The 27721-nt window shown below is 31.0% G+C and overlaps 1 protein-coding gene and 1 long non-coding RNA gene across 3 annotated transcripts; both read left to right on the forward strand.

Moving 5' to 3' along the window:
• The first annotated feature begins 12996 nt into the window (after nucleotides 1-12996).
• Nucleotides 12997-20398, forward strand: LOC123226084 (1-acyl-sn-glycerol-3-phosphate acyltransferase 2-like). 2 transcript variants are annotated; one of them, XM_044650561.1, is made up of 11 exons: nucleotides 12999-13190; nucleotides 13702-13824; nucleotides 15647-15686; nucleotides 15825-15898; nucleotides 16204-16263; nucleotides 16804-16881; nucleotides 17043-17201; nucleotides 18492-18617; nucleotides 19335-19427; nucleotides 19693-19779; nucleotides 19894-20398. In XM_044650561.1, the coding sequence occupies exons 1-11, from the start codon at nucleotides 13110-13112 to the stop codon at nucleotides 20134-20136; spliced, it is 1164 nt and encodes a 387-aa protein (XP_044506496.1). In that variant the 5' UTR covers nucleotides 12999-13109; the 3' UTR covers nucleotides 20137-20398. The 2 variants fall into 2 exon arrangements, with proteins under 2 accessions (XP_044506497.1, XP_044506496.1); XM_044650562.1 differs by lacking the exon at nucleotides 18492-18617 and having other exon boundaries at nucleotides 12997-13190.
• A 4439-nt stretch (nucleotides 20399-24837) lies between these two features.
• LOC123224701 lies at nucleotides 24838-27342 on the forward strand. Its single transcript, XR_006504044.1, has 10 exons — nucleotides 24838-25091; nucleotides 25496-25564; nucleotides 25662-25720; nucleotides 25793-25851; nucleotides 25928-25986; nucleotides 26061-26120; nucleotides 26195-26256; nucleotides 26343-26447; nucleotides 26690-26947; nucleotides 27101-27342. It is a non-coding gene; the product is annotated as an uncharacterized LOC123224701 (long non-coding RNA).
• The last annotated feature ends 379 nt before the right edge of the window (nucleotides 27343-27721 follow it).

Raw genomic sequence — 27721 nt, forward strand, 5'->3', positions numbered from 1 at the left:
AACACTAATTTCTAAAGCACCCTACAAGATGACCCCAACTGAATTACAAGAACTAAAGAAACAATTATAAGAATTGTTTGATGGTGATTTCATCAAACCAAGCCACTTACATGGGGTGCACCAATCCTTTTCGTAAAATAAAAAAGATAAATCAATAAGGATGTCCATTAACTATAAAGAGTTAAATAAGGTGACAGTGAAGAGTAAGTACTTGCTCCTAAGAATTTATGATTTGTTTGATTAACTCAAGGGTGCTTCAATGTTCTCGAAGATAGATCTAAGGTTAGGGTATCACCGAGCAGTAGAGTAACATATACCTAAAACTACTTTCAAGACTAGATATCAGTATTATGAGTTTGTAATCATGCCCTTCAAATTGACTAACACTCCAACGGTATTTATAAACCTCATGAACAAGGTGTTCCAGGATTATTTGGATAAGTTCTTTGTAATATTCATTAACAACGTCTTAGTTTACTCTATAACTCAATAGGAGCAAAAGTAGCACTGGAGGTTTGTGCTCTAAAGGCTGAGAAAGAGGTAATTGTTTGTAAAGTTTTCTAAATATGAGTTCTAGTTGGATAGAGTGACATTTTTGGATCATGTGGTTTCAGCAGATGGTATATTAGTAGACCTTAGTAAAATCAAGGTAATGATAGAATGACAGAGGCCCAAGACAACTAAGGGGGTCAAAAGTTTTCTGGGATTGGTAGGTTATTACAAACGTTTTATTAAGGGATTCACCAAGTTAGCACAACCCTTCACAGAGATGACACGTAGAGGATTCATTTCAGATGGTCAGAGACCTGCAAACAAAGTTTTCAAGAATTAAAAAGGAGATTGACCTCAACTCTTATCTTTGCCTTGCTAAAGAAAGGCAAGGACTATGATTTATACACAAATGTCTCATATAAATATTTGGGAGCAGTACTGATGTAGAAAAGAAAGGTGATAACTTATGTTTCCCATCAGTTAAAGGAGTATAGGACTATATACCTCACTCATATTATTGAGTTAACAGTTCTGGTGTTAACATTTAAGATATAACGACACTACTTATATGGGGTGAAGAGTAACATCTACACAAATCACAAAAACCTTAGATATTTCTGAACTCAAAAGGAACCAATATAGTTGCAGATGCCTTTAGTAGAAAAATATCCTTCTCACAAATTACTGTTCACAGTGAGTTATAACAGAAGTTGGTGAGATAGCATATTGAGATTATCATAGGGTACTTGATAGGTCTCTAGATTCACTCAACCCTTTTAGATGAGATATGTGTAGCATAGACTTCAAATGAAGAATATTTATATATTAGACAAAAGATGGCTAAGAATGCTAAGACTAAGTTTAATATGGTAAAAGATATCCTGAGCTTTCAAGGGAGGATATGTGTTATCTAACAATAGAGTTTGAAAGATAAGATCCTAACAAAGACATACAGTTCCCTTTACATGACCTATCTGAGAAGTACAAAGATGTATCAGGATTTGAAGAAAACCTTCTAATGGCCAAGAATAAAGAAAGATATTGTAGACTTTATGGTTAAGTACCTTATGTGTTAGCAGGTTAAGACTGAATAACCCTTCAATATTCTTGAATGGAAGTGGAAATACATATCAATGGATTTTGTGGTTAGATTGTTAAGGGTCAGAGGTGGCTATAATGTATTGTCGGTCGTAATTGATCGATTGACCATGTCGACATATTTCATAATAGTCAAAAACACCCCGAGTACAAATCACCAGATCAGATCTATGTAAGGGAGATTTTTGGATTTATGGAGTACTTAGGACAATAGTATCAGATTAAGACACTAGGTTTATCTCAATATTTTGGCAAAGTGTCTAGAAGTTCTTAAGTACAAGATTGGCTTTGAATACAACATATCATCCTTAGATTGATGGACAAATGGAAAAAGTCAATCAAGTGATCAAGAACATGTTGAGGGCTTATTGCTTAGATAGAGGAGTGAGTTGGATAGATGTTTTGTCATTGATGGAGTTTGCTTACAATTATAGTTACTAGACAACCATCAAGATGACTCATTTTAAGACTTTGTATGGCAGGAGATGTAGATCACCGTTGCACTAGGATGAGATAAAAGAGTTATGCAAATCAGAGGAGTTGTGACCTTGATTTCAGGTAGATGATACAGTGTTTATCAAAGTAAACTTCTATAGGCATGCTATAAGATTCAACAGGAAATGTAAGTTAGCATCGAGATTTGTGGGACACTTTAAGGTATTAGAGTGTGTAAGTAAGGTTACATACCGATTTGTGCTGCCAACAAGCGTAAAGCACATTCATAATATATTTCATGTATCATTGTCACGTAAGTATATCAATGATCCAACCCATGTGCTCAGTGTTGAGGATGTTAAACTCGAAGATAATCTAGTCTACGAAGAGTGGCTAATTCAAATATTAGATAGATGAGTTAAGAAGCTCAAAAGTAAGTAGATTCCTTTGGTAAAATTTTTTTAGAGGAATCATCGAGTTAAGGAGGCCATATAAAAGGTTGAGCAAGATATGTAACAAAGATTCCCATATCTGTTCGAGTAAATTTTGAAGACCAAATTCATATTAGGGGAGAGGATTATAACACCTACAGATAAACACAAAATATTTTAGTCTTTTTCTAATTTTAAATTCAGTGATTTTTTGAAATTCAATAGTATATGCTCATGTATAGTCAGCAAAAAGTCAAACTTTTGGATCAAATTATAATCGCAGTGAAACAAAAAGTTGTCTTAGCTATGCAACTCGACACATGTGTTGCGTCTAGAAATTAAAATAAAAATGTGATAACCCTAATTTTCTCCATTTTTTTTTCTTACATAACAATAAAAAATAGAGTGTGGGAGAGAAATGGGATATTTTTATCACTAATGGAGCCACCAATGATCATCGGAATCACTGTAACCATGCAAAGTAGACATTTTCACTAAAATCCAAGTAAGTAGAGTGATATCCCTTACTTGATAATGAAATCTTTGAAGTTTCTTTAGTATTCACATTATATAAGGTTGTGTAAACATGAATGCAATAATTGTATGATGTCCTAGATTCTATTTGCGATTATGATGAGCCATATGCATGTTTAATCTCTTGAATATATTAATATTAGGTGTTTTGATTTGATAGTTCAATAATGTTATTCATTTAATATGTGTATTTGTTATAAAGAATTATTTTCAGTAAATAAACAGCTTAGGGGACTTAGACATTCTTTGTATCAACCTGAATATGTGTTTGAATGCCTTGATATGCGACTAGAACAATATAGAAACCGTAGAGTGTGATTTCCAAATCGCAACACATGATCATGTGTGATCCCATACACATTAGTGTGTCATTTTAGAATTTTGAAAACTTGAAGATCTTGTGCTTGTTCTGAGGGAAGAAATGCATGGTCGTGTGGTATGGGACACAAGCTTGTGTATAGCTCTCCAAAAGTGGACAAAGTGAATTAGAAGACACACAACTTGTACATATGGATTGAAGTGCATGAGAGTATGTCTAAGTCAACTCCTCATATGTATATGCTCTATACATGACTGTGTGTTAAGTGTCATATGACCATGTATATAGTTCATGAGACACACAGGCATAGGTTGAGAAACACACGACTGTGTACTCTTAGACAAAGACCAAAAGATGCTTATATCCCTAGGTTACATGCATAAGATGAGAGAGTTATATAAGGAGAATAATGAGCCAATAGAAAATAACGACATAGACAAAGTGCCTAACTATATAAATGAAGGCACAAACTCAAATCAAGTTAAATATAATTGAAGAGTTAGCAATGTTAAGGCTGGGGTCACACAACTAGATAGTCATTAACTATATGCATAAGTGATGATACTTGTGAGAGCAATAGAGTCACTCAGCTAAGTTCAAGTGTACATGGTAAAGATGTGACTCTTAGATATTCCTCACGTGATTAGTAGGATACACCACATATATACTTGAGGTAGAGGTCATCTTTAGATAGTTAGTTAGCAATTTTGATTAGCTTATGTGATAAAAAAAAAAGAGTCTAACTGTATAAACGAAGGCACCAACTCAAATCAAGTCAAATCTGAGTCGAAGAGTTAGCAATTTTAAGGCTAGGGTCACACAACTAGATAGTCATTAACTATATGCATAAGTGATGATCCTTGTGAGAGTAATAAAACCATTCAGCTAAGTTCAAATGTACATGGTAAGGATGTGACTCTTAGATATTCCTCACATGATCAGTAGGATACACCATATATATACCCGAGGTAGAGGTCATCTTTGGATAGTCAGTTAGCAATTTTGATCAACTTATGTGATAAGAGAAAGAGCTACTATTAAAAATTTTCTTGTGTGATTAAAATGACCTAATTAGATAGTTTAATAGGTCACTTAGCATGTGCGTAAAGCACCACAATAGCTTTCACCAAGGTATCATATATGCTAATTCCAGCTTAGATCTCATAGTTTTTATGGATGATCTATGTCTAGGCACCAAAATGCAATAGTGTGACAATTGTTAGCTTACAAATGGAACACGAATTTTATCCTCAGATAATTTATTAGCCATGGGTGTCAAAAGGTCTCCAGTTACTAAGTTTTACTCACGTATTTCTTTTTTGTATCTTTTGTAAGTGGAGGTGAGTAACAAGGCAGATGAGGGATTTAGTAGTCTAACTAGTAGTTGAACGAGGTGAGGGGTTGTTATTATTTAGTTTATCAAACACATAGTTTTCATTACTATTATTATTATTGTTTTATTATTATCATTACTGCCAGTTTTTTCTGACATTTGGACTTTTACGAATATTGATTAATAAAGTGTTTTTATTGCATCACCTTTTTGAACATTCTATAATTATGATTATGTAATGAAGTTTTCAAATAGTCTAGTTGTGCATATCTCTTTTGTTATATTCTCATCAGAAGTATATATCAAGAAAAGGGTGTTACAGTTATACTAAAGGTTTGTAGTTGTTGTAATCAACTAGGGCATGTTTAAACAAACTACAAAAGCCTAGCATTGGTTCCAAGCTCTGTGACATTGAGTTCATCTAGAATATATAAAAGAAAGGGATCTTCACAACCTTCTATTTAGTTTGATTTATGTATTTTTAAAAATGAGTTGTAATCAATTTTGTTTGATTAATGTTTGATTTAAGTACTTATTGAAATGAGATGTAATATATTTAGTTTCAATAATCTTTGATTTAAGTACTTGTTAAAATGAGATATAATATATTTAGTTTGAATAATGTTTGATTTATGTAGTTGTTGAAATGAAATATAATCCATTGAACATTATATCAATATTATTTATGTTTCGAACATATGTTAATTTCTTTTACTCAGTTATTATGTTCATCCATTGTTTGAGTTATAATTCATACTATATCTGGTAAGTTACAATAAAACTTAAAAAATATGAAATTAAATGCATACCAATAAACCATCGTAAATAAATATATACATAACAATTGTAAAATCATATGAATAACTAATAATAAATAAAAATGTACACCCACGATCTACTTGATGCTGTAGAAATACAATTGTGAGGCCGAACGTGTATGGATCGAGATGGACAACTCATAGGGGAAATCCAGGGTTCGTGAAAGCACCAAACACTCTATAAAGCACAACATAAAAATACCGCAATCATCTAAACCCTTGCCCTACTAGGGGACACTCTCCTCCACTTGTAGCATCAAGTGATCCTCTTTTGGTGTACACCCAGTTGTGGTCCAAAAACCTGTCCCTGCCAATAAAGTTAGGATGATTATGGTGTAGGGTTGCATCCATCACGTGAGCCCATCTTGTCTGCCTATATAAGTTGTCTTAGAGTCAAATACGGTGATTGATCAATTAGGCATAATAGAAGTTTATAGGGATGAAAACATATAAACACTAAGAAATTGTAATTGACACACATATTATATATAAGTAAATTATAATGAAAATACGCATATATAATACCTTGTCGAACTTCCCCCATGATTTGTAAAATAATCTGGGTGTATAATCTACCTCCACCATTTTGGTGAATAGTTTCAACCACTCGTACTCATCTAGTGGCATGGTACTCCAACTCCCATATGTTATCCTGATATGGCTCATAAAGAATATATGGGCTGTTATGTAGCTTCCTCAATCAATGATGGTTGGAGTGGGAAAGTAACATCACTCTACTCATTCAAATATATAATTAAACATATTTACATTAATCAATAAATCAATCAACTAATCAATTAACAATTACATACTTTATCACTAATTAATATAATTCTCATATGACTATATCTAGGAATATCTCTCATATGCCACTGGAACATTTGTGGAGACGTATCAACAAGCACCAAGTCCACCCAGTCATACAGGGTGTCAATCGTCTCATAGATCCAATACTGCAATGTAAACATTAATATTTAAATTTAATTAATAATATTTTCCCTTGATAATAAATATATATAATTAACAAATATACACTTACTTGGAATGCAAGCAAAAATCCATAGATATAATTTTTACGCATATCTGACATTTGACCAGTGCATATCCTTTCACTTGTTTGTGACATTGACTTGTATATCATTTCCCACACCAAAACATCCCACAGGTAGGAATTGAAGCTGTCTAAGTGATTGACCAACTAAAGATACTCTATAGATACCTTTTTTTGTATGTCATTCCCTAGTAACACCATATGAAGGCAATATAATAAGATCATTTTGACGGCGTTGATATCATCATCTCGCCATGGCCTTGTTGGGAAAACTTGCTCCAAATTATGATATTGCAACTTCTAACATCCCCGAAAATAGATCTCTTGAATTCTATCTTCGAATCCTCATGGAATATAAGATGAAAGAATAATGATCTGACTGAATGATACTCCAATCATAAGTGCAAACCCAAATGGGTTGAATTTCACATCAACACCATTAATCCTAGACTAAAACTCATTTTTCTTTAATCCCTGATACAATTGTTGTAACATAAATGAGTGCACTAATACTTTGCTAAATCTCATATCTGGTAATCAGAGCAAATGGTCAAACCAAGTCCTTTTAAACAATCACAACTGTGTTTATGTCAATGTAGATTTAATCATGGACATTGTGGTTCATTGTACATGAGAAGTAAACTCTACTCAAAAGTGTTGTGTCTTATCCGAGATTCTTAATTCACTATCCTCACATTTTCTTTTATAGGAAATATCTTGTAAAAAAGAAATTATTATCATGATAAAGTTTATAAGAATTTTATTAGAAAAGAAATAAAATTAGAGAGAAAAATTAAAAGACAGACCTCAAATTGAAAAACTATAAGTCAAAAAATCCTAAAATGACAAAAATAAAAAAATCAACCTAAAATTTGAAAATTACACGTCGAAAAATCCTAAAATCATAAACATAAAAAAATAGACAAAAAATTTGAAAACTATACTTCAAAAAAACTCATAAAATGAAAAAAATAAAAAAAATCCAAAAATTTGAAAACTATATGTCGAAAAACTTTAAATGATAAATATAAAAAAACAGATATAAAATTTAAAAACTAGATGCCCAAAAATGATAAACATTAAAAAAAAAAAACCTAAAATTTAAAAATTATACATAAAAAAACCTTAGAATGAAAAAAAAAATAAAAAACGAACTTGAAATTAAAAACTACATGTCAAAAACCCTTAAAATGACAAAAACAAAAAAAATGACTTGAAATGCAAAAAATACATGTCGAAAAACTCTAAAATGAAAAATATAAAAAAGAGACCAAAAATTCAAAAACTACATATCAGAAAACCTTAAAATGACAAATATTGAAAAACTAATCTAAAATTTGAAAACTATATATCCAATTATCCTGGAATGACATCAACCAAAACATTAGACGTAGAAAAATCCAAAAATGACAAATATTGAAAAACAAACCTAAAATTCGAAAACTAAACGTCCAAAAACCCTAAAATGACAAATATAAAAAAATAAACTTGAAATTCAAAAATTATATATCCAATTACTCTAGAATGATAAAAACTGAAAAACCTATTTAAAATTCAAAAACTACACATTGAAAAACTAATAATGATGAGTACCAAAAAAGGGGATTTGAAAATCCAAAATTATAGTTCAAAAAAACTACAAATAATAGAAATCAAGTAACAGACATTAAATTCGAAAAATAAACATTAGAAACCCTATACTAATAAAAACCAAAAAACCGATCTCAAATTCTAAAATTACATATTGGAAAATCTAGGAATCACAAAAGTCAAAAAATAAACCTGAAATTCGAAAACTATGCTTTAAAAAACCTTAAAATATGAAAAAACAAATATAAAATCTGAAAACTACTTTTTAAAAAACCCTAGATTTAAAAAAATATCAATTTACTTCCTTAACATTTTCTCACTCTCTTATAGGTCCTAAATGTTTAAAAATATCAATTTGCCCCCTTATCAAATTCTTTCTCTCCCACAAGTCCAAGATGTTTAAAACCTTACAATTCCGTATTGGGAATCCTACGAGCTTTACTAATTAAAAAATAAACATCTCCCCCCCCCCCCTTTCCCGTGGTCCTTTGTGGGTTACTATTTCAAAACTTGCAATATCGCCCCACCCCGAGGTTCCCTTGTAGACCCCTCAGTGTAACTATTGTTTAGAAAATTACATTTGCCCCTCTCCTCCATGGTGGCGATTCAATCCAAGGGATATTTCTTAAATTTAGGATTCCCTAGGCTTAAGAAATATCCCCTGAGGTGAAGTTTCGACTTCAAAATCGAACAATTTTTTTATCAAAATCTCAGTTTCCAGCTATCATTTCAACAACAAATGATTGTACACCTATTTAAACACGATAGCTCTAAACTAATTCATTCAAAACAAGCAATAAGCAAGCCACAAATCAATTGTTCAAATCCAAAATCCTAAGCTAAAAAAGCCTAAAATTTTAATCTAATCAGTCAAATTTTAACATAAAAATAATTCAAATAAGAGACAATTTACTCACATTTTTTTTTCATTTTTGTCATCAAAAATGTCAAAAAAACTGTTTACACTGTCGAAACTCAACGACTTTGCTTACTCTGAGGAAGACCTGTGGAATTCTCTGATTTTGAGAACAATGGATAGGGGAAATTTTGGGTGAGGATATGAAATTTTTTGGTTTATATGTAAGGGCATTTTAGTTATTTTAGGTAAAAAGGGCATCTTTGCTTAAGTTTCAAAAAAATCAGACAATTTTGCTAAAACCTTTTATATTTACGATAATTAATTTAATATCCTATAAACAAATTTTACTTATTTATAAATGTACAAACTAAGTGAGATTTTTTACTTTTTTTTTTCTCATGTTAAATTCACTCACTCACATATTTTCCCTATTAAATTGAATGAATAAATTAGTAGGATGAGTTAAAATACAAGAAAAGTTTCCATCTCATTTTAATACAATTGGAATGCATGACATGATACCATGGCAAATGGCAAAGGCTCAAACCTGACAAATCACTACCTACCTAAAACTACAAGCATATGTGACAAATTTGATATATAATTATGAATCTCGAGTGGATGGGAAAATGAAACACACCATAAATGTTTGTTGCAAAAGTCATTGTTAAGACTAAAAATTAGAAACCCAATAACTCTTTCTTCTTTTTTTTTTTTCTTTTTTATCAAAAAATGCTTTAAATTGATAATCACATGCAACACTCTAGAACTCCGCTTTAATCACGCTGTCCACCATAAAACCAAATATATATTCAGCTTTTTCCTTTAATATGATTTAATTTTATTAAACAAAAATAACATGAACAACAAGATATGTCTATTCCACTTAAAACTATATTTTCTCCCTTTCAATTATAAATTTGAGTAATTTCATTATCCTACCCAAGTTTTGACCTCAAAACACATTTTTATCCCTAATTGGTATAAATAGCATTTCCCACCCAAAATCAAGCATAAATAACTTCTTTTTTTTTACCCAAAATCAAACTCTATTAATGGAACAACAATATTAGGAAGTGAAATTACCATTTTATCCCAACTATTTTATTTTTTAAATTATTATATAATTATAAACTAACAAAAATTAAAATTATTTTTTAAATATCCAAATTATATAAGGAGCGTCGTATTTCAATTTCCTTTCACTCTCACCATTTTTTTTCTATTCCTATAGATAGAGGTGTCTTTGGAAATGATAATTGTACCTCCAAAGAATTGAACATAGTGTAACGAATTATGAGTATAAATGTCATATTACAACTATTAGGGTTAAATTATCAAAAATTAATTTGCGAGTTTTAAAACCCTTTTAAGGGTTAAATTATCATGTTTAAAATATTTGGGTCTGATAGAAAATTATTTTTTTATTTTTTAAATTAATAGATGATAAAATTATCATTTTACCTTTATGCTGATTTTTTTTTTTTTTACAAAATTGATTTTGAGTAAAAAAAAAATTTATATCAACTAGAGATAAAAAATGTTTTTAGGCTAAACCTTGAGTGGGCAAATGCTATTTACTCTATAATTTATGATTGTGAAAATTTTTGACCTAATCCATGAGTTCGAGGATTTTGATTACTACAAATTGCCAAACCCTGATGGGATGTTTGGTTAAAGGATTATAAAGATTACTCCAATAATTTACTTTTTATTACTTGCATTATTTTATTTTATTTATAAGTAATAAAATATTCCAGTAATCTTTTATTACTAATAGTGATGTGATAAAGAATATAAAAGGTACTCTGATTACTATTTCAACCTTAAGTATTAAAAGATTATCAAGATAATCTTGATTTTATTGTAACTATATCCTTATTTATTAATCTTTTTAGGTATAAATAATTTTATTTTCATTTAATATAACAAATAACATAAAAAATATTTTAGAATAATTAAACCTAAATACATTTAAGTAAAATAATATACTAGTATTCTTTTATTGCTTCTAATTAAACACAATAATTATTTATATCTATATATTTTTATCAAATATAATAATAATTTATACATAATAATTTTTATCTTTAAGGTAATCTTTTCATTTTGGTAATAAAATATTTCTCAAATCAAACACCTCCTAATTGTATTGTAAAGGTCAAATGATTATTGCCAAACCTTTGGGTGGAAAATGTAATTCGCACAATTTAAATTTATTGATCTCTCGCATATTTGTTCTTTTAATGTGTTTTCTGATTGTTGTATTTATATTTTAGTGGTATTTAGTTAAGTGTGTAAAGATTACTTTGATAATCTTTAATATTTTTTAAGTAAAATAATATTTATTACATCTAATTGGACATAAAAATTATTTATATCTATTAATTTTTATCAAATAATTATAATTTATATCTAATAATATTTATAATATTTTTTTATTTTTTATAATAAAAGATTAACCAAATCAATTACACTTGTTATGTATTATATTGATTTTTTCTTTTAATAATCAGAGACTTTGTCCATATTAAATGGACTGTTTTTAATATTATTAATATACCTGAAATCATAATATTGTTGAGGAAGCATTACTCAAAATTGTAATTAGAGGAACAAACCCTCTTTTACGAACTGACATGATTTTAGTATGATAGAAAAACTTTAATTTAAATAGATTAAATGTGAAACATGTAACGATATCAAATAAGACTGTAGAAATAGTTTGTATATGCAACATCACTATAGTACAAACTAATTTGAGTTTGGTTCAATAGAAGTTACTTCATAGTTGATTAATTGTATAATAATGCGGGTGCAATATTTTGGGCAGTCCAAAATCTAACACACAAAGTCTTTAAAATAGGGAAAATTCCTAAAGTTTAAAATATTTTAATTATTTCATCAACTCAAAGTTGTTTAAACTATCTCATCTAAACGGAGTTGACCTTGAATTCGATTACAATGTTAAATCGAACTAAGTTTTGAGCTTAACTTGATATTACAATCAAGAAAAACCAACTAAAACGATGCTAGTTCGACATGTATTGAAATACCCTCTTTGTCATCAATTCGTATTAAATTCTTTTACTCTTATAAGTTTAACAAGTCTAACACCATTTAAATTTGAGTTAAAAAATATTTCTCTTTTAAACTCAAGCTTGTGTTTAAGTTTATTTAAGTTTAATTCATTTTAGATTTATTTAAATTGAGTTTAATTTTGAACTTACAGAAACTTAGCCCAAATCCAACATTATATTATGTGTCGATAACAGTTAATCATATGATGATATATCATCTGATAACTTAATTGTATATTAAAAAATATGTATATAGTTTTATTGCAAATGTAAATAAATAAAAATGGGAAAATACCGTTTTGTGCCTCTAACTATTGCGAAAGTTGTTAAGTGGAGTTTGACGATTGCATTTAATGGTTGGTTGGTTGTTGGTGTGGTTGAGATTTTTACGAGCCATTGTAGAAACTAGAAACCTTCCACAAACATTGCCTATAAAGTATTAGAGTGGTTGACCCTCCCCTGCACAACCTTAAATCTTGCATCAATAAACGCATATAATATTCTAAATAATATACTTTTGTTAAATATTAATAAATCATAGAAATTATCACCATTATGATTATTATTATTATTTTACTTACAACATAAACAAAGTAGATTTATTTTATTAATACAAGGTATAGTATTCTTATAATTGGCACAAACCCAATTAAACATAGCAATTATTAATATTATTTTAATAAATAAATGTTATATAATTTTGAATACATAATTAAATGTACAAATAATATATTATCTATAATTATATATTATTTTATCTTTATTTAAAATAAACTAATTACATAATAATATAAAATTTATATATTACTTAAGACCGTATATAATTTAAAAAAGAGGTAATATTAAGTACTTAAATATTTGTTAAGTTAGAATCCGATAGCCCATTTCCGGGGGAACGATTGATCCGACCCGACTCAGCTGTTTGATAGAGGGTAATTTAATTCCTTGGAACGGCTAACCAAATCCAAGCTCTAGCACTGACTCCTTTGTCTACGCAATCCATTCCTTTTTTTTTTTTGGGAGAAATCTTCCTCTACAAAACCAAAAAGAAGAAAAAGTAGCAGAGGCCATGGCGATTGCAGCGGCAGCTGTCATCGTCCCCTTAGGCCTCCTCTTCTTCATTTCAGGCCTCGTCGTTAATCTCATTCAGGTTTTTTTTTTTTGTATTTTTCAAATTTTTTTACATTTCTGTTTTTGAATTGTAGATTTGATTTACTGTGCATCTTAGTGTCGGATTTTCTTTTTTCACTTTAATTCATTATAGCCTTTTTTTTGGGTTAACTGCTGATAGTTTAGTTGTATTTAGATAATATAGAAACTTCGTTTCTGTCGTGAGTTTGTCTGTTTGTTTCTCGAGAAAAATGCGGCGATGGGAAACGACTGAAGATTTTGAGGTTATGTGGGTCCCAGTTGAGATGATTAAACAGCTAATTGGTTGAACTTGAACTGAATTCCACTTTGATTTCATTTTCTTTATTTTCGAGAGATTAAGCTTTGTTTTAGCTCTATAGTATCTTTCTTTTTTTTATTATAGATTAGGATGTGAATATTTTGCTTTGTATCTCAAATTCTCAATAGATTTTAGGATTATAATTGCAAACTTCTTGAAATGATAAACTTTGTGGATTATCAGTATGAGCTATTGTTTTTTTTTTTTTCAGGGGGTTTTCTTTGTTTTTATTAAGCCTCTATCAAAGAGCTGGTACAGGAGAATCAATAAAGAGGTGGCGGAATTGTTGTGGCTGGAGCTCATCTGGCTACTTGACTGGTGGGCAGGGATTAAGGTGTCAACTTATTCCATATTATTTTAGCTTTTAATATTTTTAATTATCCTTAATATTTTGATTAATCTTGTACTAAGCGTTCAAGTTATTTTTACTGCTTGTTTTCTATGTGGCATCATTTTATACAAAATTATTGCCAAATGTAAGGGTCCTACTAATAATAGGAATAGAATAGGATTACTATTAGAAATATAATATCTCATGTATCACCAATAAATGTAGGGGTGAGAATCAATTCAAGATGATGAGAGAATGATGGGTTACATCGGGTACATAATGCAAGTTGCTGTTTATACGCTACATTGTAAAATTAGGTACCAGGTTTATGATATGTTTGGAACTTCACCTAGAAAAAAGCATTTAATAATAATTGAATGTCTAAGGCACCGTTTGGTTGGTGACCGTGGAATACTATTCTTCTGAATGCAAAATAGCAAGAACTTCGTTTTTTGGTTACAAATTGAACATTAATTTTCTAGAATCTTCATTTTAGAACATAACAACAAGCATTAAAAATTACTAATATTATTCTCTTTATCAGATGAGCCAATCTGGATTTTGCTAATAATATCTCTGAGACTTTGTTTATTTTTTCAAAGCAAAAAGCAAAACTTAGTGGTATGGCGATTTGCTAGACATAAATACTTTTCAGCTTAAAGAAATATATTTAAGATCACTTTTGATAAACAAATATGAATGAAACCAAACCAATTCTCATCATCTTAAATGTGAATTATACACTTAGGAAAATGGCAAGTTCAGTTGTCTTTTTAGGGTATATGCTATTGAGAAACAATTTATGATTATGATATAGTTCTTTTTAAGTAAAAGAACTGTGCAAGCAGACATAAAATTTAGGGTTTGTTAATTCATGGCCACGGAGTTAACAGCTGAGCATGTTAAAGGTTATGTTTGCCATGTTATAGATAGTGGGAAAGAAATGAGGGCAGTGGATTTTGAATCAAAGAGATGGTGTGATCTCAAGTTATTACTGGAACTGTCAGATCACTAAGGATCCCCCAAGTTTTAGTATTAGCTATTCCAATAGTAAATAACACAGCTACATTGGCATTCATAGTAGCTGATTTCCTGTCATTGTGATTTGTTGGCTCTTGGTGCTATTTGTAAATTTATGTATTTTTGAAGAGCAATGCTATATGTACACATTTTTGAATGCACAATTAATGTGTCATTATGTGATTGAATGTTATTTTATCTTTAATTCAAAATCATCCAATCAACATAATGACATATCAGTTATGTACTCAAAAGTATGAACATATAGTTTTTTTTTTTGGGTAAGTTGTACACATATTTTTATTGATTTTTGAATAAGCCTTTTTTAGTTAATATGTTATTATATTGTTAGAGGTGTGGTAATCTTGTTTGTTCATGCTGCCATCTTGTGGTGATGTAGTGGCATATGCATGTTATGTCTTCCTCTTTGTGTCTTTCTTTATATGTGGTCTTTTGTCATTGCATTGCATTGCCTTTTCTAAGAGAAAGAAATTGCAATCTTAATGTTTGTCACATCTGATGAGGGATAGATACTATCTGATGTAAGTGTGTTATATTATGGTTGGATGATACCTCATGAGTTAAATTGTGGCATTTGGGAGCTATTGAAGAAGTAAAAGAAGATTGGAATTCTTTAGTGTTTTCTTCTTTTTATTTTTAAACCTTTCATCCTTTTGGCCTTCCATTTCACATTCAAGTTCAAGTACGAATTTGATAGTCCTTGAGTGGATTTGGTACCATTTGAGGCATATCATATATATTTTCTGGAGATTTTGTTTCTGATTATTTGTTGTTTTGGCTGCAGGTCAAACTTTACACAGATTGTGAAACATTAAAATTAATGGGTAAGGCTAAAAAGCTTGTCAAATATACAAGTAATATTTGGCGTTTCTAAGTTTTTGGAGGTGATAATAATTTTCTGTGCGAACATTCTATTGAGAAGCATATTTTTCAGTTTCATGTTGTGAATTACTGATTTTCAGGTAAAGAACACGCACTTGTCATTTCCAATCACAAAAGTGACATTGATTGGCTTGTTGGATGGGTTTTGGCTCAGGTACATAATCTATATAATGCTATTAGATTCATATGTATGCTCATGCTATACAATCAGGGGCTTACATGCATCTTACACATGCATAGATACATAGACAAACACTGAAAAACAAATTGTCATATACAGTAACTGTCTGAGTACTCATAATTTATGTATAAGCTATTACTCACTAGGAGAAAGTTTGACATTGAAGATTATATTCTTAACCCAATGTAAAAAATTATGGTATTTATTTTAGATTTTCTGATCTCATATTCCATTACATTGTATCTATTGCTTAGTGATTGTTAAGTTTGCTATGACAGCGGTCAGGTTGCCTTGGCAGTGCATTGGCTGTAATGAAGAAGTCATCAAAATTTCTTCCGGTACGTTTTAGTTCTCCAACTTATTTGTTTTGACAATGTAATTTAATGGAGTTAGTCACTGAAACAAACCGGATTGAGTTGATGGTTTATGTATAATTCCCTCCCCTGGGATGCATTTTGAATTTGACAATCTGCCATTGGGTTCTGGACTAAAAATGATATACAATTTTTCTTTCATTATGCTTCTTAATGGAAAGAGAAAAAATTTCATACTCATTCATGATTTTAATCTAGGAATATTGTGGCAAATTGTATCTCCTATCAAAATTTTGTCTTCATCCTTTTACTCAAATTGATTTGTTAGCAACTGCATTTATGTACCATTTACCTCATTTTAACTTATAAGTAGCTGAAGATGTTTGTTGGCAATTAGTGTTGGTTTTTAAATTGATGGTGTGAATTTTTATTATGACATTGAAGTTAAATTTTGTTTTGTTTTATTTTTATGGTTCTGTGTCCTGTTTCAATATGGATATCACTTAGAATAGCTTTTCTTTTGTCATGTTTCTTAGAGTTTGTAAATGTGTAAAATATGAGCAGGTCATCGGTTGGTCTATGTGGTTTTCTGAGTACCTATTTCTGGAAAGAAGCTGGGCCAAGGATGAAGGCAAAATAAAGGTATGGTTGTTTAAATTTTCTCTGACTTTATGTAGGCATGTTTATTTCCATGATGCAGATACGTTTTTTTTCCATTCATCTCTTTGTTTATATATGTCTCTCCTTTTTCCTATGGAATACCACTTTTGCTGCTCTCTGAATCTTGTGGGACTATTATGCAGTCAGGTCTCCAACGACTAAAAGACTTCCCTCGGTCCTTTTGGTTGGCTCTTTTTGTGGAAGGAACTCGCTTTACGCAGGCAAAGCTTTTAGCAGCGCAGGAATATGCGGCTTCAAATGGATTGCCTATTCCTAGAAATGTTCTGATTCCTCGTACTAAGGTCAAATTCAGTCTATTTTAATATTTTTCTCCATTTTTTTAATTTTCTGGCTAGTTCTAATTCTCCCAAATCCAGAGTGGAAAAACAAATTCTATGAACAAAAGACTGTGGACCCTAGTCCTCCTTTTAGCTGTATAATGTTTGTGTTCTTGTACAATCCTAGCTAAAATAATTGTGAGTTGCATTTTTGGGCTTAAGACCTATGATGTAATAGTTTGTTTGGCCTTAGTTGTTACATTTAGATTGTGTTTTAAAGTTTTATAAAGTTAGACAAATTTTTGCAGAACTAGTCAAAGCCCTATTATCAGGCTTTATCATATTGTATGTCAGTAGCTATACCACTCACTTTGTGAAAAAATGTTTGTTATTTGTCATTTGATTACACTGGTGAAAAATATATTCTTTGAGTTAACAATCAGCTAGGCCCAGGTCTAGACATCTAAGCATCAAGCCTTTCCTTGTATGAAAGCTGCTAGCAGTATGATCATCACAGTCTATGATACATAGCTGTGTGGCAATAAAAGCAAAGGTGTGGCTCAGTTGGTGGATTTGTTTTACTAGGGATTCAATTTCTGTGGATAATTCTTGGTTTGGAGCCCAGGAAATGATCATTGATCATAGATGGAGCTGATGGTGAAAGGAGTTTGGTCATTTGCTCATGGAAGAATTTATAGTGATGTCATGCATTGGTGGTTGACTAACACTTGTTTATCTCATAACTGGTGTATATTGTGTGAAAAAGATTCTGAAAGCATTGATCATCTCTTTTATTTTTCTTTTTTAAATTCTAATGACTGAAGCTGTGCTGGAATCTCTTTGGGGAAGGAGGAAGTTTGGTCAGTTATTCTGATCTCTTGTAGGTCCTTGTTGGTTGAAATTTACATGATTCTGATGGGGTGAAAAAGCCAAGGTTTTGTGGAAGTCTTGTGTTTTGGCTGTATTTTGGGTTTTATAGTCAGAGGAATTTAGAGTATTTTATGAGAAGCTTATGAAGATTAGGATGATTTCCTATAGATAGACTTCGAGTGAGTTTATGCTTCTTTTTGGTCTTTAGTTTCATAAAAGTTTCTGGATACTTCCTTTTTTATTTATTTTTAGAGAATGAAATTCTGTTGTGGCTTGAGTTTATGCTGTTTGTGTCTTTTTTTGCTTTTTATTTTTTATGGTGGACAACTGGTTCCCCAAATTTTAAAAATATTTTCCTATTTTTAATATACTAAGTTATATGTTCCCTTTATAAAAAAAGAAAAAAAGAAAGAAAATACAGCCTAATGTGTCTGTGGTTTCTAGGGATTTGTTGCAGCAGTCAGTCATATGCGCTCATTCGTCCCAGCTGTATATGATGTAACTGTAGCTATTCCTAAAAGTTCACCTGCACCTACAATGCTCAGAATGTTCAAGGGGCAACCTTCTGTGGTAAGCCATTGGTGATTGAGACTTTTTTAAACAACTCTATAAAGCATATTAGGAAATTTTTTGTATTTGCATATAATTGTGAGTTTGAATTTAGTTGACATGGTTTCATATGAGATATGGTTTTACACCAATTGAGCATCTTGTGTTATTTTTGAATGGGGATTCTGATGTCCCAGACATGCTTGTGTTCAACATGTCCCAGACAAGTTCAATGCCATGTGACATGAGAGTTTAGTACAAATGTTAATTGGTCTAAAACCAAATGGTTTTACAAAACTTACTCCAATGCTATTTTTTTTCTCAGAAAATTTTCCTATCTAAGTTGATTAGCATTAGTCCAGTTAATATTTCAGGTATATTGGGTGATTGGTTTATTGCATTGTTTAAACAGCAATCTAATTTTGTTGATTGAAGCATTCAGGTTGGTTTCCCTTTGGGGGGACATTGAATTGTCAAATATGAATAAATTTGTTTTGCTTTGATTGCATTTCATGCTTTGGCTAGATAGGGTTAGATTTTTAGCAATCTGTAGAGCTTTTTTTTTTTTTCACTGGTGCCAGGGGGTGGGAGAATGTAGTAGAGATAAGAATTTGTCGTACAGAAGTTTATTTGTGCAATGCTTAAAATATTCTTAATTTTGCAGCTTCTGAATTATTTAAAAGTACAAGGGCTGGTTTTTCTCTTGAATAAAGTTGAACCCCTTTTTATCCCTTGCAGGTGCATGTGCACCTCAAGCGACATTTGATGAAGGAATTGCCTGAATCAGATGATGCTGTTGCTCAATGGTGTAAAGATGTATTTGTGGCCAAGGTGAGTATTATTCAAATAGTACTAGGAGGCAGCTGCTTTCGTTGTGATGTTGGTATAGTTGCTTGAAACAAATTATGATGTGGATGCAAGGAATAAGTGGTGTAATGTTTACAAAGCTAATAGTTGATGCTTAAGTAAACAACTAAATTTAAGTTGTATACTCTTGCTTGGTGCTTCTATCTACAAATTCTTCTATCTGGTTGTGCTGGGAATCTATGTCTTCGTTTCCTTCTGATTTTCTTTATTTTTTATTTTTGCAAACAAGGACTCTCTTTTGGACAAACATAATGCAGAAGATACTTTCAGTGGCCAAGAGCTGCAGGAAATTCCCCGCCCATTAAAGCCACTGTTGGTGAGACACTACTCTCATAAACCCTTCAATTTATGAACCAGTGCCATTTTTTCATGAGGGTTCTGTGGATTCACCTAATGAACTGATCATTTTATCTTATAATGGGACAAACAGGTTGTTGTCTCATGGGTTTGCCTGGTTATTTTTGGGGCCCTGAAGTTTCTCCAGTGGTCTTCACTTTTATCGTCTTGGAAGGGCATTGCAATATCAGCATTCTGTTTGGCCACTGTCACTGTTCTTATGCACATCTTGATTCTCTTCTCTCAGTCAGAGCGTTCTACACCTGCAAAGGTTGCCCCAGCCAAGCCCAAGAATATCAGCAAGCCTGGAGAGTTGAGACAAGACAAACAACAGTAAATCAGAGCTCTTAAGGGATTGGTAACTTCATCTCAATCATATATTTTTGTGGACTTATGATACGTTTAGGTTGTGTATTGGCCTGGAGTATGTCCGTATGCATTTGTTTCAAACTCGACATTAGCTATGATTTTGTTTTTTTGTATTGACAAAGTTTGTGTGCAATCAATTCATTATTCACTGGTTAACTAGGGTGACTTTGTATAGACTATTCAAGGGGCTGTTGTAGCTGGCCCCAAATTAAACTAGTCATTTTGATTCATTTTTTTGTTGTTTACTTCTCCTTTGAGCAATTGCAAATTTTAAATGCAATTTTTGCATGTGTGACCTTTTTAAAGACAACTCATTCCAGTAAGCCCTTCCCAGGATTTATTTGCCATATATGTTAGTGGTTTAACCAGCTTGAAATTATTACATGGAGTGAGACTTGAAGAGTGGGGAATCAATTTTTATGCTAATTAAATGTGTATATATATATATATATATATATATATATATATATATATATATATATATATATATATAATTATTATCCTTGTGAGATCTTTGGATTGCCTTCATCAATAATTTTAGGAGTCTTCCAGATACCGATATTAGTTTTCTTTATGTAAGAGAAGGGTTTAAGGCTGACCACCATGATATTAGTTTTCTTTATATAGGAGAAGGGTTTAAAGGCTGACCACCATGTCTTCCTAGCTGGTATGCTTTTTTCAAAATATAATAATAATAATAATAATAATAATAATTTTTTAGAAAAAAATATATTGAAATTAAGAGAAATTAAATAAATTACCTAAACATTAGGGGTTTAAGAAAATTGTCCAATTCTTTTGGACTTAAGCGGAAGTGCCTCATTTACCTAAAATTACCAAAATGCCCTCATATAAAAGGCAAAATTTTTTTATATTTTTAGCAAAAAATTTTCCTGCTCAACTGTGTACAAAACGAAATCTCATGGGTTCTTTCATGGGTCCCCTATGACGATGGTTTCTTCGATATTTGAATGGAATTGTTGACGTTTTTCGACGACGAAAATGATGAAGAATCGTTCCTTCTTTTGTCTAAATCATTTTTATATTTAGATTTAATGGATTTAAAGTAAGATTTTGTGCGATTTTGGTTTAGGGTTTTTGGATTTGAAAAATTGATTTTTGTTGCTTGATTCTTGGTTGTTTTCTACAAATTAATTTAGGGTTATTGTGAAAAATAGATTTAGAGTAAGTACTATAAATTTTTAGTACTTGTTGAAGAATTAGAAAATGTTAAGGGAGAAATTGATATTTTGTTTAAATATAGGGCTTTTTATTCGCGTAGCTATCGAATTTTATTTTTGTTTTTCTCATTTAAGGATTTTTCAAAATGTAGTTTTTAAATTTCAGCTCCGTTTTTCGATTTCTCTAATTCATAGGGTTTTTGATATGTAGTTTTCAAAATTTACGTTTGTTTTTTAATGTTTTCATTCTATGATTTTCATATGTGTTGTTTTCAAATTTTAGATTGGTTTTTTGATGTTTGTTATTTTAGGGTTTTTAGAGTGTAGTTTTTGAATTTTACGTCTGTTTTTCGATATTTTCATTATATGATTTTCAGACATGTTGTGTTTAAATTTCAAATCAATTTTTTAATATTTGTCATTTTAGGGTTTTTAGACGTATAGTTTTCAAATTTTACATTCGTTTTTTGATATTTCCATTCTATGATTTTTAGACGTGTTGTTTTTAAATTTCAAATCGATTTTTGTTATTTTAGGTTTTTTTAATGTATACTTTTCGAATTTCATATTTGTTTTTTGATATTTCTTATACTTAAGTTTTTCAATATGTAGTTTTCAAATTTGAGCTTAGTTTTTTGGTTTTTGTGATTTTGGGATATTTTGATATATAATTTTTGAATTTTAGATCAATTTTTGGTTTTGTCATCTTAAGGTATTTTAACATTTAGTTTTCGAATTTCCAGTTTGTTTTTTGATATATTCGATATTCTAGGGTATTCTAACATATAATTTTGGAATTTTGTATCGATTTTCTGATTTTTGCTATTTTAGAGTATTTCAACATTTAGTTTTCAACATTCAGTTCTATTTTTTTATTTTTCTTATTTTAGGATATTTCGAAATGAAATTTTCAAATTTCTGATCGATATTTCAGTTTTTGTCATTCTAAGTATTTCAATGTGTAATTTTTGAGTTTTAGATTCGTTTTTTGATATTTCTTATTTTAAGATTTTTAGATCTGTAGTTTTCAATTTCAGTTCAGTTTTTTTACTTTTGTCATTCTTTGGTATTTTGACATATAATTTTCGAATTTTATATTGATTTTTTGGTTGTTATTATTCTAGGATATTTCAACGTTTAGTTTTCGATATTCAGTTCCTTTTTTTATTGTTATCATTTTATGGAATTTTGATATGTAATTTTTGAATTTTCGATCGATTTTTAAATTTTTGTCATTCTAGGGTATTTCAACATGTGGTTTTCAAATTTCAGGTCTATTTTTTTATATTTATCATTTTAAGGTATTTGCATATATAGTTTTTAAATTTTAGTTCTATTTTTCTAGTTTTTTCAATTCTAGGGTATTTTGACATGTAATTTTCGAATTTTCGATCGATTTTTCAGTTTTTGTCATTTTAGGGCATTTGAACGTATAGTTTTAAATTTTAGATCCGTTTTTTTATATTTATCATTTTAAGGTTTTTGAATGTGTAGTTTTCAAAATTTAGTTCAGTTTTTTGATTTTTTCAATTTTAGGGTATTTTGACATTTGATTTATTGAATTTTCGTTTGATTTTTTGGTTTTTGTCATTTTAGAATATTCTGAAGTGTAGTCGTCAAATTTGAAATATGTTTTTCGATATTTTTCATTTCCATATCTATTTTTATGTGTTTTTTAATGAAATTCTTATAAACTTTAATTTTTTTAATGGGATATTTCTCATAAAGAAACACATGATGATAGTGAATTAAGAATCCTGAATGAGTTACGATACTTTTGAGCAGAGATTACATGTCGTATCCAATGAACTGTAATATCCAAGATTAGGTCTCAATTGACATTGAAGTAGCTGCAGTTGTTTGAGAGAACACGTTTTGGGCATCTCTTTCAATTACCAAATACCCGATTTAATAGAGTTTTGGTGCACTTATTTCTGTTATGACAGTTATATCAGAGCTTAGGCAGAGATGAGTTTTAGTTTAGAATTAATGGGGTTACCATGAGATTTAGCGCATTCAAGTTTACACTCATGACTAGCCTACCATTCAACCGGATCATTGTACTTTCATCATATATTCCACGTGGATCCAAATATAGGATTTGAGATACTTATTTTTTAGGTTGTCAAAAGGTGCAATATCATGAATTATAGTGTGTTTTCCTGACTAGGCTATGAAGGGATGACGATATCGACGTCGTCAAAATGACCTTGTTGTACTGTTTACATATGGTGTTACCGAGAAATGACTGACAAAAGAAGGTATCTGCAGAATATCTCTAGTTAGTTAATTACTTAGACAGGTTTAATTCTTACCCATGGAGTGTTCTGGTATGGGATATGACGTTCGAATCAATGTCTTAGGCAAGTGATAGGATTTGCTCTGACCAAATGTCTGATATGCGCAAATATGAAATCTGCAAATTCCCCTTTGCATTCCAACTAAGTGTATATTTGTTGATTATATATATTGATTGACAATGAGAAAAATTAATTAAATTTAACTGTTAATGTTCACATTGCAATATTGGATATATGAGACGATCGATATCCTGTATAATTGGGTGGCCTTGGTTAATGTCCATGCATCCACAGATGTTCAGGTAGCATACGTGAGATGTTCCTAGTTGGAGTTATATGGGAACTGTATTCACCGGTGATAAGATATGTAATTGTAAATTGATTAGTTAATTGATTTATTGATTATTGCAAATAGGTTTAATTATAGGCCAAAGGACTATTTCACACCCAAGGTATGTTGATTTTCCAAAGTTTCCCCCGTTAGCTTTGAAAATCCTATTTACTCACCTATAACCGTTTAAATTTGTTAATTTTAATGTAAAATCGTCATTTTATATTTAAATTAAAAATAAGCTTAAATATGATTTCATTTCTCCCCCTAAATTTAAAAACTAACTTTTCTTCCATAAACCAAGTTTAGAAAAATCACGTTTCACCCCTAGGGTTTAGTTTCAAAATCTGATCACCTTCTTTTGCGTCATTGTCGGTCGTCTCTCCCTCTTGATGGTTTCTTTTCCTCTGACAACCTACCTCACCTTCACTCAAACTCCTCCGATGTTTAGAGACGTTGTTTGAGAAGAGGAATTGTCTTCCTCGACGACGAAGATAAGATCGATTAATCTCATCTTTGTCATCTAAGAAGACGATTCCTCTTCTCAGACAACATTTCTAGACGTCGGAGAGATTGAAATAGAGTTGAGACAGACTATTGGAGGAAGGGAAACCGTCGGGAGGGAGAGACAGCTGAACATGATGTCGGAGAAGGTGACCGAATTTTGAAACTAAACCTTAGGAAGGAAATGTGATTTTCAAACTTGGCTTGGGGAAAAAAATGTTATTTTTTAAACTTTTAGGAGGAAAATGAGATAAATTTTTCAAGGGTTAGGGTTCCATTAATTTTAACCAGTTATGAATAGGTAAATGAGATTTTCAAAGTTAACCCGAGGAGGGGGGGAACTTTGAGAAATTGACATACCTTGAGTGGGAAATAGTCCTTTAGCCTTATTATATATCCAAATGAATAAGATGGTGTTATTTTCCCTTTGCAGCCATCACCAATTAAGGAGGCTACACTATGGTATACGGACATGGTTGCCTATACAAGTATGTTGGATCCACAGTCCTCCTCATCCTCCTCGGCACCATTATCGCTAAGAGATAAAGTATCTCGGATAATACCACCTGTTGATATACAGGCCACTAGTCCTGAGACACCTAACAAGGTTATTCAGCCCTATATTATGAAGCATACTATATGTCCTATCATTGAGACCTTATCCATTGAGACCACACATCTTCTTTTGGTTCAAGACCATGCTACCGATCACCCCACACATGAGTGTTCATTAACTACATCACCCATTATATCCCCATTAGATGTTGCATTGGCCCGCTGGGCAAATATGATATTATGTGAGATTTCTTATTTGTAGAATGAGATGTCTGTTATGCGAGAGTAGATGTCTTCTTAGATGTTTTGATTAGAGGATTGTATGACTCGTTTGAAGGATATCATCATGCATACACACCCAGCTCTAGTCGATCAAGTGACAAGGTCATATCTCATTTATTCTTTTTATAAATTGTATTTACCCGTTTCCCTAATATGTATATTAATTTTGTGTAGGGTACTCACGATGGTGTTGGGAGAGCCTCACCCATTGATCCTTCGATTCCATCACGTCTCTCACATGAGGTTTATAATTAATTATTTTTACTATATTTTAATGAAATATTATTATTATATTTTATATGAAATATCATTGATCAATTTGTTATTATTATTCATATAGGGTACTGCCATGAGGGGGTTTCGGTTGGCCTTTCGATTGCATTACCTCCCCCCTTTGAGGTTTGTCATTTATTATTGTTACTATATTTTTTTGAATTGTTATTGATCAATTTGCTTTATATATTCGTATAGGGTACTGCCATGAAAGAGTTTCGTTTTACCCTTCAATTGTATCGCCTCCCCCATCTGAGGTTTGTAATTTATTGTTGTTATTATATTTTTTTATTGAGTTGTTATTGATCAATTTGTTTTCTATATTCGTACAAGGTACTGGCCATGTGAGGGTTTCAATTAGCCCTTTGGTTGTATCACCTTCCCTTTCCAAGGTTTGTTATTTATTATTGTTACTATATTTTTTTTTGAATTGTTATTGATCAATTTATTTTATATATTTATACAGGGTACCGCCTATGAGGGCATTTAAGTTGACCTTTCGATTATATCACCTCTCTCACCTGAGGTTTGTAATTTATTATTGTTATTATATTTTTTATTAAATGTCATTGATTAATTTGTTATTAATATTCGTATAAGGTACTAGCCATGAAGGGGTATTGATTGAAAGTTCTCCCCGTACACCTTCTCCGATTGTGGAGGTAGTATATTTTTTATGAAATATCATTAATCAGTTTGTTATTAATATTATTACGTATATTTAAATTTTTTTTTCCAAATTGAGCAGTTGTGGTTAATTGTTAAGATCCCCAGCTCGAGTAAAAGGGTCATTAAATTTAGTTCACAGGGAGACGAGTTACTGGAGGTTATTTCACAAGGAGAGTAGGATGAGGTATATCCATTATAATTTGTATATTTTCAAATATATTAATCATTGATAATATAAAATTACATCTCTAGTTTATCTTGAGGGTATAGATAGTTGACTTGACAACAATGAAGGATTCCCCCCCCCCCCCCCCTTCCCTTTCCAAACTTGCTCCGTCATACATTGATAAAGTAACATTAACCTATTTAATTGTATTTGTTAATTAATATTAAATATTGAATTAATAATTTTATGTTATTTTTCAGTTGGTGTAGATTGCTCATGATAAGGTCATCCAAAAGGTTTTGCTTGTTCGTATTTCATATATAAATCCAATTAAACTGAAGGTAAATTGGCAGATTTGGACTATTCCATCATCTGCTACATAGCATGAGGATTCTTTCCTCATGTGGTACACTAAAGCTATAACATCCAACAACCATAAGGTTTATTGCATTGGAGAGTAGTCTAAAGCCACTTTTTAAAGGATTGTTATTGAGCTATGCGAGTGGCTGATTGACGATGTAAGTGGTCTATATCCATTAAATTTGGTTAAATGTTTTATATATTCGTCAAAACATAATACAATTCATGGTAAATATAAATTTTAGTATGTAGATTCTTTATTGACATTATTATGTCGAAACTAGCACGAGTAACAAGTCATCGTTCCACAGAGTTGGACAATGGCCCATACCTTTTTTGTGGAGCATATCGAGATGACAATTTACAGTTAGAGTATCATGTCGCCAGAGGAGTATGAGTGGCTCAAGCTATTCAAAAAGATGGTGGAAGTGGATTACACCCCCGATTTGTTTTACAAACCATGAAGGTAGAACACATGTATCCATTATAATTTCTCAATGTTTATACGTTTTCATCTCTATAAACTTTGATTGTGCCTATTGGGTCATTGATTTTCTTGATTGGTCAATCACCGTATACTACTTCGAGGTATCGTACACAGGCAAACACAAGAGGCTCACATAATGGAAGCAACCTTACATGACATTCATACTAGCATTATTAGAGGCGATAAGTTTTTGGACTGTCTCTGGGCATACACCACGAGTAGATCACTTTGTATTGCGCCAAACAAATAGTGTCCCCTAGCAAGATGAGGGTTCTGGTGATTATGGTATTTTTATGTTATGCTTCATAAAGTGTCTGGAGCCTTCATGAAGTCTAGATTTTCCACGTGAGTCATCCACCTTTATGCATCAACGTTTAGCTTAGCAGTCGTCTACCTTTGTGCATCCACTTTTGCATGCATTGCATTTCATACTGAGTTTGGTTAT

Source organism: Mangifera indica, chromosome 9 (assembly GCF_011075055.1).
Source record: "Mangifera indica cultivar Alphonso chromosome 9, CATAS_Mindica_2.1, whole genome shotgun sequence".
NCBI classification, from domain to species: domain Eukaryota; kingdom Viridiplantae; phylum Streptophyta; class Magnoliopsida; order Sapindales; family Anacardiaceae; genus Mangifera; species Mangifera indica.